Raw genomic sequence first — 15,750 nt, forward strand, 5'->3', positions numbered from 1 at the left:
AAGTTCTCTCTTCTGGCCTACATTACTAGCCTCGTACGTAAATTATTTAGTTTTTATATAGTGCTAGCTTTAATTTAATAAATGGACGTAAACTTATGTTGAATTTATCTTTTTTTGATTTTGTTGGTGGTGGCTTAACCTCTGCTTCTTCTATTAGGAATATAAAACTCTCGAGCATCCCATTTCACCTAATATTCATTAATGGTCCATTAGGTGACCAACAAAACACTAATAGCAGTGGTGGGGAGTGGATGTTACTTTTGTATGAGTTTACTGTGAAAATTGTTCCTCACCTTTGTTTTCGTTCTATACCTGAAGATGATCTAATGTTGACACATTAACTGGCTTGTTCTCTTGTGATTATTTTATATTCTAGTTGAAATTTCTTCTTTGTAGCTCAACCTTCATGACTACAGTATTGTTTATGACTAAAACTTTCACGTGCCCTACTTAGATAATATTTTCTTCTTTCTTGCCTATACTGGTACCTGTTCCTTATATGTAAGGTATACGTTGCATCTTTGCTTAAAATTTGATTATGAACTGGCACTGATATGATAAAATATGCTTGATTACCAATTTTTATCAGAGCAATGTAAAACAGTTACGCAGTACATGACTTGAACTTGTTTACTGCGGAGTTTTCTTGATCTTTGTTGATTTTCTATGATATACTGCAGAGTTTGCCGTATCAGAAAAATCATTCACTAATCTAATTGAATGCGGAGCCGAAGTTTGTAGATCTTTGGGAAGCTCTATCGCTATTAAAAGATGGTACGAGAATTGAAAATTCTTACTATATTCCGCTATTGCAAGAATGTATAGATAGGAATTTAGCTGCAGAAGCGGAAATTATCTATGGACATATGATAAATACTGGGACTCATGAAGACTTATTTGTTATGACTTTTCTTGTTAACATTTATGCGAAATGTGGAGTCATGGAAATTGCTCGCAAAGTGTTTGATAATTTTCCTAGAAGAAATGTCATTGCATGGACAACTCTAGTGACCGGTTATGTTCAGAATACATAGCCTTTGATTGCTTTTCGAGTGTTCATAGAAATGTTGGAAGCTAGAACTTATCCTACAAATTATACACTCGGAATCGTGTTGAATGCTTGTTGTTCCTTGCAATCTATCGAATTCGAGAAGCAGGTTCATGCATATATCATCAAATATCATATAGATTTTTGACACGAGTATTGGCAACTTAAGTTTCTTCGCCGAGCTGCTCTCGGATGGTGTGGAACCAAACGAGTACACTCTAACAAGTGTCTTGAGCGCTTGTTGTGTAATGTTGACATTGGGTTTAGGAGCACAGATTCATTCACTAAGCGTGGAACCTTCATCGAAGGTTAGAACTTTGTAACTATCATTCTCATATGTAGATTTGAACTTATTATATGGTTATCTATGTGTATATTCCTGAAATTCTTGTTGAATATTTAAATTTCAGTTCAATTTTTAAAATGTCCTAGAAATTCTAGAATAAATGTGAAAACGCTAGGTTAGCATATAGCTAAAAATCATTACAAGTATGAATTTATGATGAATTTGCTCTACTAGTGTTCTGTAACATCCGATTTAAATAGTTAGTATCTAGCTCTGTAACAGAATCGGTATTTCTATTACATTAGTAACTTCCGATTTAAATAGTTAGTATCTAGCTCTATAAGCATCATTCTAGTATTCGATTTAAATTATTTGATCATTCGATAAGCATCATCATTACATGAATTTTGCCTTGAATGTACCATTTATGCACATTCCCAATAAACACGGTTAGTTGAATATGAATTCTGATAACATTTTCACTTTCAATCCTTTGTCTTAAACCTTTTTTGTTTGTGTATTTTTTAGGTGTTTGGAAGGGGGGTGGGGAGGAGATGGATTTTTTGCAATAACAAGGGATTCAGGTGAAAATTGTTCCTGGTAAGTGCATTTTTGAATGCTTCAGTTTTAAGCATACTTTCCAAGTGTTTTCAAGTGACTCTAATGATATGACAATTCCTGTTTGAGAAGTTATAGTGTGCTTATTTATCTTTGGACCATATTCGATTAGAATGTAACACCCGTTTATGACTCATGGGTACTATTTATTTGTAGTTTAGATTTGATTCAAGGTGGTCGAGTTTGTAGGTCACACTATGGTAGTTTGTGGGTTATTCATGCACTATGGTAGCCTTTGTGACAACTTTTGAGGTTTGAAGTATATTGTGAGCTAAATTTGCTTATTGATGTACGTGTTCTTGAATATTCATTTTTTGGGAATTCTGATAGTTCTGTTTAGAACAAGTGGTTGTGAAATATTTTTGGGAGTGTGTTTCTTTGCACAGGTTCAAGGTAAATTTTTGTTTTTGTTGTGGTAGCATCGTTATGCTGCTGAAAATTTTTCATCATCTTCATATCTCATATCTAGGTAACCAAGCTTCTCTTCTTCAAGATCTTGAAAAAGAAGATTCTTTCATTTATTCAACTATTGAGTTTTCTTATTTTGCAGATGCAACAAATGAGTAAATATTTGGTATCGCAATCTCTTTATGCTTTTTCTTGGGGAACTATAGATCCAATACATTCACTACAAGAATTTTGCCTTGAACATGCCATTTATGCACATTCCCAATAAATACGGTTAGTTAAATATGAATTCTTATCACATTTTCACTTTCAATCCTTTGTCTTAAATCTTTTTTGTTTGTGATCCTTTGAACAATAGTGGTCAGACAAAGATGCCTATAACCAGGCACTGTTAAAGTTAGGGGGTTGGTTCAAGAAGAATTATGAAGGGATCCATACTTACCAAGTGGAGAGAGACAGTAATCTCATAATGTTTGTAAAATCATAATGTTTGTATTACTTGTAATTTGTGTTTTCAAGGCCTGAATTATTGTACAACCTTTTAAATTATAATTTTATAACAAAATTTGTGGACTAAACGTAATAGATTTACAATCCATACATGAATAATATGTCATAGCCACAACGTTCAATGATGATTTGTCATCTTATACTTTTTGACCAAAAAAATGGATTCGGCAATGGAATTAAAAAAAACGGACAGATTTGGGCTTCAATGTCGGTTAATAATTAAAAAAAAAAAAATAGAGGCTTTAATGTCGGTTGGAAATTTCACTGAAGGTCTTTAATGTCGGTTGCAACCGACATTGAAGGCTATGTTATTGAAGCCCTTTAATGTCGGTTTAAAACCGACATTAAAGGAAACCAATATTAAAGGGCTTTAATAACACTATCTTTAATTCAGTTGTCAACCGATATTAAAGCCCGAATTTCTTCTAGTGGATGGACCTTGGCAGACATTCGAGGAATCAGTCCTTCATATTGTATGCATAAGATCCATATGGAAGAAGGAAAGATTGGATCAGTAGAAAGGTAACGCCGCTTGAACCCTGCCATGAGGGAGGTCGTGAAGAAGGAAATAGTGAAGTGGCTAGACGCAGGTGTCATCTACCTGATATCTGATAGTAGCTGGGTAAGCCCAGTGCAATGTGTTCCAAAGAAAGGAGGGATGACAGTCATCACTAATGACAAGAATGAATTAATTCCCACAAGAATGACTACGGGGTGGAGAATTTGTATGGATTATTGCAAGCTGAATTTGGCCACTAAAAAGGACCATTTCCCACTCCCGTTCATTGATCAAATGTTAGACAGACTTGCGAGGAATGAATTCTTCTGTTTTCTTAACGGCTATTCAGGGTATAACCAGATAGCAATTGCACCGGAGGACCAAGACAAGACAACCTTCACGTGCCCATTTAGTACGTTTGCATTCCAATGCATGCCATTTGGACTCGGCAATGCGCCAGGAACTTTTCAACGATGCATGATGGCAATATTCTCATATTACTTGGAAGAGTCAGTCAAGGTATTCATAGATGATTTCTCAGTTTTCGGCAATAATTATGACTCCTGTCTATCTAACCTTGAAAAAGTCTTGAAGAGATGTGTGGCAAAAAATCTTATTTTGAACTGGGAAAAATGCCACTTTATGGTGGATGAAGGAATAGTTCTAGGCCACAAAATCTCTAAGGCCAGATTGGAAGTTGATCAGGCAAAGACTGATGCAATTTCCAAGTTACCCCCACCAGTGAATGTAAAAACACTTAGGAGCTTTCTGGGACAGCTGGGTTTTATAGAAGATTTATTCGCAACTTCTCCCAGATTGTAAAACCCCTTAGTGCACTAATGAAGGCTGACCGAGAATACAATTTTGATGACACATGCACCAAAACATCGAGTTGTTTTATCAACCCTTAGTGCACTAATGAAGGCTCCTACTTTATCAACCGCATAATTGCCAAATTCAACGTCAGCCATCGAGTTGCAACTACGAATCACCCACAGACTAATGGGCAGGCGAAAATTTCTAACAGAGAGATCAAAACGATCTTGGAGAAGGTAGTCAGTACTTCCAGGAAGGATTGGTCACCCAAGCTTGATGAAACATTATGGGCATACAGAACTGCCTATAAGACACCAATTGGCATGTCCCCGTACGCCCTGGTCTTTGGAAAAACTTGTCATCTGTCGCTTGAGTTGGAAAATAAGGCAATGTGGGCATGTAAAAAGCTGAAGTTTGATTTAGCAAGTGCAGGGAAAGTACGGAAGCTGCAATTGAATCAGCTAGTCGAATGGCGACGGGATGCCTACAAAAATGCCAAGATCTATAAGAAGAAAACCAAGAAGTGGCATGACAACCGCATAAACGACCGGACATTCACCGAAGGTCAACAGGTATTATTATTTAACACTCGTTTGCGGTTGTTCCCAGGAAGGTTGAAGTCCCGCTGGTCTGGGCCATTCCGAATCAAGACAATCTTTCCTCACGGCGCAGTAGAACTAACAACATTAGATGGGAACAGCGTATTTAAAGTCAATGGTCAGTGGATTAAGCCTTACTATGGAGGCGACTTCGAACGACGCAGGGACACCATTGACTTGGGCAAGCAGGATTAAACCACTTGCAGGGGAAACGATTGTAGTAATTCTGAAACATCTGACAATCAGCATCCCTATCTATGTTTACATGCTTTCTCTCCAGTTTTCTTTTATCTTCTTCTAAATTCTGCTATTTACTGCTCATTAGAATTAGTCTTTAATGCTTGTTGCGTTTCCTTTCAATATACTTTCGTATGCATTTCTATTCCTCAGATTTAGTAGCGCTATTCGTAAATTTTTGTGAATGATTGGATGAATCATTAAACACCACAAAGTTCTTTCAGATGAAATGAAAAGAACAGTAAATACTGATAGAAATGCAATGATGGGTACATTGTGAGTTAACAAGAGACACTTTGCATCCATTACACCCAAATACATTGTGTTGAGGGGTGTGTTGCGTGCATATGTGTCCTTTGCCCATCCTTAGCTAAATGCACTATGTTGAGGTATCCTCCAGAAATGTGTTAGTTAAGGGGTGTGTTGCAGGGTTGCATGCGTTGTTGCCCGTCCTCAGCAAAAATGTTTTTGCGTTATTAGGAGCGCGATACTACTTTTTAGTGAGCACCCATCTGAATCAAATTTATGAGTTAATCAATTCTTTGATTCTTGTACAGGCACACAATTTTATATTGCGTTAATTTGTAATTATTTGTATACTTTGTTAATATTCAATACAATGAGTACATATTCACTCCACTTTTTGCTTGTGCCTTTCGCCTTATCATCCTTTGTCAATATTTGCAATGTTCTGAATCTTTTACTTTTGTGTTCTTCATTGTGTTGCTATGATGTAATATATGTTTATACTTAGAAACATTTCCCATACTTGTAAATTCTGACTAACACTTAGTTTAATTCTTAGTTTAGCAGTACTTTATCTCTTTATCTTTCATTGTTTTAATTCTTAGTTTAGCAGTACTTTACCTCTTTATCTTTCAAAGTTCTACTCAAACCTTCTTTTTGGAATTTTTCTTCTAAGTGTTTGTCTAGTCTATCCAAACAATGCAATGAGGACCTTGCTCATTTTTAAATTTGGGGGTGGGGAAGGTCTGAGCAGATAAGATCAAGAATATGCAATATTTAAGAAAATGCATTCATTTTCTGTTTTGAAAAAAGAACTTTTTATGCAAAACTCCAATGTCAGCGCAAGGAAAAAAAATGTTCCCAACCTAATAAGAGTCTAGTTATGAAAGAAGCCTGCTCGTAGTTGGATGTTCATATGACACCCGTAGGAGCAAGCCAAAACGAAGGTGGATTTCCAAGATCAAACCAGTATTAAAAAAAAACATATAAATGTAAGAGACAACTCCTCTGAATATCATGAGTTAAAGTTGAGATTGGCACACAACCGTAGTTGGATGTTCACATGACACCCGTGGGGACAGGCCAAAACGAAAAGTGTAACCATGACCAATTATCTCTAGTAAATGACGCAAAAGTTTTGACCACTGTATGTAGATATATCAAGTGTTTTGACAAGAAGAGATAAACATTCTATGTTGAAGAAAAAAAACTAGAAAAGCATCTTTTAGCAGAATTTTGTTATATAGAAAATACAGTTGGGCTTGTTAAGAATTAGCAATGATGTCAAGAAATGTTCCTAAATGTAACATTCGGAGCAACCAATTGATGCAGAAATATAGAATAGGAATTGAGCTTTATTGCCTTAGTAGAAGATATGCTTGAGGACGAGCATATATCTAAATTTGGGGGTGTGATAACTTGAAGAAATACAAGTTATTTATACTGCCTTATCTAGATATTGCGGCCAAAAGAGAATATATATGCGCCAATTGTATGAAAATTAGCTTAGAAATACAATAATTCTGAATTATCACAATTACACCCACTAACATCATTAAGATGGAAGAAGAGGAGATTTCTACTCTATTTTGCAGGAAACCAAGTCACTGCTTGCGATTAAGGCTCAAGACAAACTGATCAACGCATCTCTGACACATTGTGCCTGTCAATCAATAATGAAAAGACGATTAACGCAATGACAGCGCAATGCGACAGTCAATCCAGAGCTGACTTTTAACCGCATGCGGTAATAAAAACAATACCGCATGCGAACACTCGATCGAAAGATGCAACTGAGCAATGCAAATGCGGAGGATTGTGCCACGTGTACGCCTAACGATTGTGCAGATTTGACGGTCTGATTGCATAACAGAAGGAATAATATCCCTCCATCTTCGGAATTTCCATAACAACAAGTGGGGACCACAAGGCCGGAGTCAAAGATCTTCACCTATAAATACCCCATAGGATTCACAGAAAAAAGAGGATACTTGATACAGGGCTAATTGCTGCTATTATATTGAGAAAAAGGCTGAGCTGAGTGTTAAACTAAAGAAATTTGGGAAAAAGAAGAGACGAGGCCGAGAGGTGAGTCTCAGTGTTAATCTGCCAGATCCTCGCCGTGAAGCTTTATACTCAGATCCCTGCTATCGGTTGAGTAAGCCTGAGAGAGAAGCTCATCCATCCACACGATCCATCAATTTCAGCAAGCAAATCTCCATCCAAATCGCTGTCGAGACGTTGGCGCTTGTTTATATTTGTTTCTATCTCTTTTCATCATTGTATCTCATCTCCTTTATCTCTTCATTCACACACCATGTATCAGACGCTAAATAGATATGTTGAATGTCTCGATTGTTTTCATTACCACTTCTCTGTCTATTTTTGTTCCTCCAGTTATCATTTTCTTCATGAAGTGTTCTTACTCCCCAGGTAGTTAATATGAATTAAACAAGTACTTAATCTGTGTTAGAGAGATAACTGCGTTTAGCTAAGGCATGCTAGACGGCATCTTCACCTGTGAGAGCAAAAGTGAAGATGTCATTCTGATCTATCGAGAGAAGGTCAGAAGAATGCGTTAACTAGAGCGAGTAGTACTTCCAGGAATGGAAGCAACCTTGCGTTCATTACGTTCATCTCTGTTTCACCACAGACATGTGGGAACGTGGCTGATCACTGAAAGGTGTACGCTAAGGGAAAAAAGGGATCGTACTTATGACTTTAACGCAATTAAGGAACTTTCGATGTTTATATTAGTTATCTTTCTCTTTCTGCTTCGTACATAAGACTTGCCATCGCATTACATGATCTGTGTATAATCTTCACAACCGCCTTGCCCTCAGTATTTTGTATCATGCCATCTGTATCTTGTACCATCTTAGCTTAGGTTTACTGCATTTTATTTTATTATCACATTTTTACTGCTTTCCTTTACTTTATCGCAACTTTATATTCTTGTACACAAATACTTTTATTAAATTGAAAAACTTGGTCGCATGTATCATAAACATAACGCAATAACCTCAAACAGTTCCTATGTTCGACCTCGGATCACACCGAGAAACTTACGGTGGAATTATACTTGGTTCCAACACAAGGAAACTTGTGACAACGCACAACATACTACAAGAGCATCCATTAATAACGGATATCTAGAAGTAGTATTGCATGAATTGAGTCCATTAACGCATGCATCATTAATAAGGAAGTAATTTCACTGTTACAACAGGTTGAGAAGGGGTTTAGGTAACACTTCCTAGGATTGCATTCATATTATGCGATCATGCTACACATATACAATGGCAAATCATCTCTCAATGCAAATTCTACGGCTTCTAGTTCTAGAACGCATGCGGTATATGCGATAAAGTCTATAGGACCTACACATAAGCCTCTATTCTTGTCTATGCAATCACGAATGACACACACACATACAAGGCGACCGCATAATACCATAACCTATCTCTAGGTGCATGCGATGCATGTTGGCAAATAGAGCTTATCTTTAAGTCTCTATCTCTTACTTATGCAGATCTAATCTTGCTCTCTCAAATCTAGATTCTAACCTAGCTCTCTCAAGTCTTAGGTTCTTTCTTTAGACTCTCTCTCGAGTAGCTCTAAAGGGGTGTTGGGAGCAACATAAGACAAGATGATCGCATGCAATGAAAATCCTAGGTCATGTTAGCTAAGTTCTTCTTAACCCATTTGATAAATTTAGATACTCATGCGTGCTTTTAAAAGAGTGAACAGATGTAGATAAGCAAGTTCCATTTTATAGATATAGAATTGAAATACAAAATAACAATGCGGAATAAGAATAAAGAGCCTAGTAGCAATCTCTTGCTTCCCAAGGCTTTTACACTGTTCTTCTCTACTCTGCTCAAAAGATAATCTTGCTCTCGCAAGAGTCGACCCTCTCTCAATTTTCCCACGCCTTTTGGGTTCTCTCTCGAGCTAACCAGGGCGATCTTCTGGCGTCTCTTCCCTTTTCTCGCTCTGCCTTCTAAGTAAAAGAAAAACTATGAACAAGGCTACTTCTATCCAAGGGAAAATTATCTAACTGTCAAACTCCTTCACTAAAGATGGCCTCGGGTATTTAAAGAGCTTTTGGGTGAAAGGCTTCTTCTCTCTTATGATTGAACTAATGGGATGGCATTAATTCTCTATCTGATGCGTCGAATATTTGTCACTGAAAAGTTGAGCGTACTTGCTACAGTAGTTCATTAACGGCTTGTAAACTTAATTCGGAATTAACCGTCATCAGCATCCTATCCATCGTGATTTATTATGCTTTTCACCTGGATGCGCCCACCAAGTTGCGTCGGCTCTATGTGGCAACCTTCTTGAGCAGATATTTACGAGCGCAAATGGCCGTGTAGCCTTGCGTTAACGCAATCTTTTGATGCGCTCGGCCGTTGATTTCTTTGGATCGCATTTTTCGCCTTGCGTCAATGCATATTCTGCACAAAAATACATAAGTTAACTGTTTTAATGCGATTGACGCATGCGACCGCAATATTGTGAACTTAATGATTTTGGACGCAATCTTTTATATTTTTATCAACACAAACCTGCATTGTTTTATAACTTAGCACTGTAATAACGTGCATTTCTGCCTATTATCATATATTATAAGCGTTATAGTATAAGGGTGAAAGAAAACATGTTTTGCTTGGTTCGTTGCTATTTTGTATAAGTGTTATATAAAAATTAACAATGAATGAACAATACATGGAGCATGACATTTAGGTTATTTGTAAAAGTTATGAATGCCTCATATGTGTTTGCTTTACATTGTGGTTGATTTTGGTCATTTCTGTTATAAGCGTTATAATAGAAATTAGAACTAAAATCGATAAGAAAGAGTTGCATGCAGACTTAGGATGAACTCATGTTTCAAAAGGGTTTTAAAATTGGATTGAGATAGACCTAATTTCAAAGGTTCTAATGGGATTAGTGGCCTAATTTAATCTTTTTAAATTGATTTAATAGGATTAAGTAGATTGGCGTAAAAGATTAAACTTGTATTAATCTATCTATAAGGGACCTTTTGTCTAAGGCAGGTTCTATCTAGGTTGGGGTACTTAAGCTGACGGAAACAGAACACCCTTACCTGGGAACCTACCTAGAAAGGTGAATTAGATAGATTTTCTGCAAGCATGCGGCTGTTGGTCAAAGACTCCGTTAAAGAGTTTAATGGATAATGATCAAAAGTTGTTCAACTATCCAAAGTAAATGTTACTCTTGGGCAAACCTAAAAAGTCACTTAGTTAAAATTCTTAGCCGTGTTTTTTTAAGTAAACTAAACCCTAGGTTATAAAATACTCAATGGGAGGACGAGACGTATCTGATATGTCAATGATTCCACTCACCTTTCTCCCTGAATGTTCACGTCGTGAGATTCATGCTTGGCCTCGTGGTGAGCATCCCCCTTCAAATGGTGTTTGCATGAGTCAATATCAAGATGGACGGAGAGAGTGTTTATAGTAAGTGGGTGAAGAATATGTGTCAACACGTCCTACGATCTCTGTCGTTAGTTCGCACCGTGAGATCATTTTGTACTCCCTCGTGGTGCCCTGGGAGCGTTGATAACGGGCAGAAATGCACGTTATCATAGTACTAAGTTCTTAAACAATGTTGGATTGCGTTGATGAAATATGTTAAATTGTATCCATTAAGCATAAATTCTATAATATTGCAGTCACGTGTGTCCAACGCATTAGAGCAGTTGATCTTTAAATTTTTGTGTAGAATATGCGTTAATGAAATGCAGAGATTGAAATCATAGGAATACATTGGTCGAATGCAACTTCACCGCAAGACTTTGTGTTGATCGTGCTCGCAAACATTCGCCCAAGAAGAATCACCGCAACTTAGTCAGCGTAACAGGGTGGGCGCATCTGGGTTAAAGGACAATTAAGAGCAATGGGACAGAAAGCTGACGGCAGTCGGATCCAAATTAAGTTGACAGCTGATAACGGTCACAAAGTACATTTAGCTTTATCAGTGACAATTATCTGGCGCATCAGTCAGGAATTAAAGTTGTCCCATCTGTACAACCGGCAGAGAGAAGCCGCCTTTCACCATGGAAACTCTATAAATACCAAGTGCATTCTTTAGAGAAGGGTTAAGCAATCGATTAATTCACCACTTTACAAGTTCATGCCCTTGTCGATAGTTTCTTTCATTTTAAGGCGGACGCGAGGAAGAAAGTGTGTCGGTAGATTGTTCCAGTAAGCTTGGGAAAGCACCGGAAGCTCCAAGACAGAGAGAGGGTCGACGCCTGCGGAAGCGGGAATATCTTTAGATTAGAATAGAGATTCAGTGTAAAAAGCCTCGATCAGCAAGGAATTGCTACCAAGCTCTCTACCTTTACTTTCCACTGTCATTTTGTATTCAACTTATTTATAAGAATGGAATTTTTTTCTCTATATCTATTCACTCTCTGTTGTTCACGCATGAGTAGCTAAATTAGTTGAATGGGTTGAGAAGCAATTAGCTCGCATAAAGAGGGAATCTTCATTCTTGCAATTGTCTTGTTTATGAATACCTCATTCGTCTATTAGAGATACTCGGGAGGGTAGTCTAAGGGCAGGATCTAGACTTAGGAAGGTTAGGTCAGAATCTAGGTTTGGAAGAACCAGATTATAATGCATAAAAGGGAGATAGGTGATAACTCATAGAAATACAAGTTATTTATACTGTTTTATTTAGATAATGTGGCTAAAAGAAAGAAAAGTTGCGTCGATAGTATAGAAATTGGCTAAGAAATGCGAAAATTATAAATTGTCGTCAATACTCCCACTAACACCATTGCGATGGTAGAATAGAATGTTTTAGTTTCTGTTTTGCAGGAAATCAGTCACCACATGCATTAATGGCACAAAGATAAAAGAAACAACGCATCTACGTCGCATCAAATAATTCCAACACAAGTTTCTCAGAATAATCCAAGGTCGAACACAGGGATTGTTTTCATTAATGCGTTACTTTTGCGATACATACGACCGATTTTTACAATTAATACAGAATTGGGTTTATACAAGAATCTAAAGTGCAATGAAAATAAAATTGCATTAATAAAATAAAGTTGCATTGAAAATAAAATCCTAAACTAAGATGATATAAGATACAAGATACATGATACATGATACTGAGTTCAAGACTGACTGTGAAGTTATACAAAAGATCGTGGTATGTGACACGCAGATTTTTGGTCTTTTTCATCATACAAGCTCATCATAAACTTGTAACGCATGTATGAATATGAATGAATAAAATTAATCTTCTTATGTCATACAGCGCATGGATGATTGCGATGATATGCGATACAACTTCTAGATATGAGTTATTAATGAATGTTCTTGTAGTATGTTGTGCGTTGTCATAAGTTTCTTGCGTTGAAACCAAGTATAATTTCACCGCAAGTTTCTCGGTGTGATTCGAGGTCGAACACAGGGATTGTTTTAGGTTGATTGTGTTACGTTCGTGATATATGCGACCAGGGGTTTTTCAATTTAATAAAAGTGTGGTTTGCGTTGATCGTGCTAGCACACATTCGCCTAATAAGGATCACGACAACTTGGTCAATGCAACAAGTTGGGCGCATCCAGGTGAAAGGATAATTAAGAGCGATGGGACAAAAAGCTGATGACAGTCGAATCCAAATTAAGTTGACAGCCGATAATGGTCACGAAGTATATTCAGCTTTATCGGTGACAATTATCCGGTGCATCAGTCAGGAATTAAAGTTGTCCCATCTGTACAACCAGGAGAGAGAAGCCGCCTTTCACCATGGAAGCTCTATAAATACCAAGTGCATTCTTCAGAGAAGGGTTAAGCAGTCGATTAATTCACCACTTTACAAGTTCACACCTGTATCCATAGTTTCTTTCATTTTAAGGCGGACGCGAGGAAGAAAGTGTACCAATAGATCATTCTGGTAAGCTTGGAAAAGCACTAGAAGCTCCAAGACAGAGAGAGGGCCGACGCCTGAAGAAGCGGGAACATCTTTAGATCATAATAGAGATTCAGTGTAAAAAGCCTCGTTCAGCAAGGAATTGCTACCAGGCTCTCTACCTTTACTTTCCACTGTCATTTTGTATTCAACTTATTTATAAGAATGAAATTTCTTTCTCTATATCTGTTCACTCTCTGTTGTTCACGCATGAGTAGCTAAATTAGTTGAATGGTGTAAGCGCATATTGTGTAATTATATGCGTAATGCGATGATATGCGATACTACTTCTAGATGTATGTGTTATTAATAGAATGCTTGTAGTATGCTATGCGTTGTCACAAGTTTCCTTGCGTTGAAACCAAGTATAATTCCACCGCAAGTTTCTCAGAGTGATCCGAGGTCGAACACTGGGATTGCATAGTTAATGCATTACGTTCGTGATATATGCGACCGGGTGTTTTTCAATTAATAAAAAGTGTATGTGTACAAGTATCTAAAATTGCGGTAAAGTAAAATATGTGGTAAAATAAAGTTGCGATAATAAAATAAAGTGCGATAAAAGTAAACCAAAGCTATTATGATACAAGATATAGGATATTGATACATGATACTGAGTTTGAGACCGACTGTGAAGATTATACAAATGGTCGTGTTATGCGGTGGCAAGTCTTTATGTATAAAACAGAAATAGGAAGAGTAACTAATATAAGCATCGCAAGTTTATTAATTGCGTTAAAGATATAAATAAGGTTCCACTTTCCCTTAGCGTATACCTCTCGGTGATCGGCCATATTCCCACATCTCTGTGGTGAAACACGGATGAACGTAATGAACGCAAGGTTGCTTCCATCTCTGGAAGTACTTCTCGCTTTAGTTAACGCATTCTTTCAACCTTCTCTCGACAGGAGGAATGGCATCTTCACTTTTGCTCTCACAGGTGAAGATGCCGTCTAGCATGCTTTAGCTAAACATATTCATTTCTTTAGCACATATTAATTTACTTGTTAGATTCATGCTAATTACCAAGGGATTAAGAAAACATCATGGAGAAAACGATTAATGGAGGAACAGAAATAGATAGAAAGATGGAGATGAAAATTATCATGACATTCAATACTAATATTTAGCATCTGATACATGGTGTGAATGATAGACTAAGAAGATGAATACAATTGATGATAAAGAGATAGAAACAAATATAGAAAAGTGTCAACGTCTTGACACAGATCTGGACGGTGGATATGCTTGCCGGCGGATGGAGTGAATGTAGAGAACAACTTCCCTCTCAGGCTTGCTCGTCCTATAGAAGTGACCTTGGTACAAAGCTTCCATGACGGGGATCGAAAGGATTTGCTCTAAGACTCACCTCTCGGCCTTGTCTCTTAGATCTTCCCGGATCTTCTCCAACCAGGTTCTTCAGACGAGTCTCTCTCTCAATATACAAATATCAAAATATGCCTGTATCAAGTATATATTCTCATAGAATTTCAGAGGCTATTTATAGGCTCAGCTTTGTCTCTCTGCAGTGTGAACCCCACTTTATTGTTATGGAAATTCCGGAAATGGTGGAGTGAATATTTCCTCTGTTACACGATCAATTCCGTCAGAAATGACAACAGTCAACTGTACACGTGTCAGGATCCTCCGCAATTGCGTTGCTATTTTGCATCTTCGATCGTTTGCCCGCATGAAGTGTTGTTTTTTATTATCGCATGTGGTTGAGATTGCTTTGATCACTTAGCTCTTGATTGATTGTCGCATGGGCCGTCATTGCATTGATCGTCTATTCATTTATGAATGATTGGCGCAATGCAACGTAGATGCGTTGTTCTTTTTCTCTTGAGCCATGAACGCATACGGTGACTTGATTTCCTGCAAAACGGACTTCAAATATTCTTTTCTACCATTGCAAGGGTGCCGTGGGTGTATTGACGACAATTTATAATTCTTGCATTTCTTAGCCGATTTCTCTACAATTGATGCAACTTTCCTTTCTTTTGGCCGCAATATCTAAATAAAGTAGTATAAATAACTTGTATTTCTACAAGTTATCACACCCCCAAATTTAGATATATGCTTGTCCTCAAGCATATCTTCTACTAAGGCAATAATGCTCAATTCCTATCCTAAATTTTTGCGTCGATTGGTTGCTCCGAATGCTCCACCTAGGCACATTACTTAACATCGCAATTTCTTGCTATCCTTGAAAATTCCTAACAAAGCCCTACTTTATTCTTCTATACAACAAATTTCTACTCAAAAATTCTTTTCTAGTTTTAAAAAGAATGTTTACCTCTTCTTGTCAAAACAACTTGATACGTCTGGATGCGGTGGTCAAACTTTGCATCATTTATTAGAGACTATTGATCATGGTTACACCCTTCGTTTTGGCTTGTTCCCACGGGTGTCATGCGAACATCCAACTACGGTTGTGTGCCAATCTCAACTTTAACTCATGAATTTCAGAGGAGTTGTCTCATGTATTCTTTTATTTTTCTTTTGCATCTTTCTCTTTTCATATTG

The 15,750-nt window shown here is 37.3% G+C and overlaps 1 protein-coding gene across 1 annotated transcript; it reads left to right on the plus strand.

The window, feature by feature from the left end:
• The first annotated feature begins 4,574 nt into the window (after positions 1–4,574).
• LOC120073522 (uncharacterized) lies at positions 4,575–4,979 on the plus strand. The gene has a single exon (XM_039026363.1). The coding sequence runs from the start codon at positions 4,575–4,577 to the stop codon at positions 4,977–4,979; it is 405 nt and encodes a 134-aa protein (XP_038882291.1).
• The last annotated feature ends 10,771 nt before the right edge of the window (positions 4,980–15,750 follow it).

This window comes from Benincasa hispida, chromosome 3 (assembly GCF_027475165.1).
Source record: "Benincasa hispida cultivar pf3 chromosome 3, pf3_genome.v1.1, whole genome shotgun sequence".
NCBI classification, from domain to species: domain Eukaryota; kingdom Viridiplantae; phylum Streptophyta; class Magnoliopsida; order Cucurbitales; family Cucurbitaceae; genus Benincasa; species Benincasa hispida.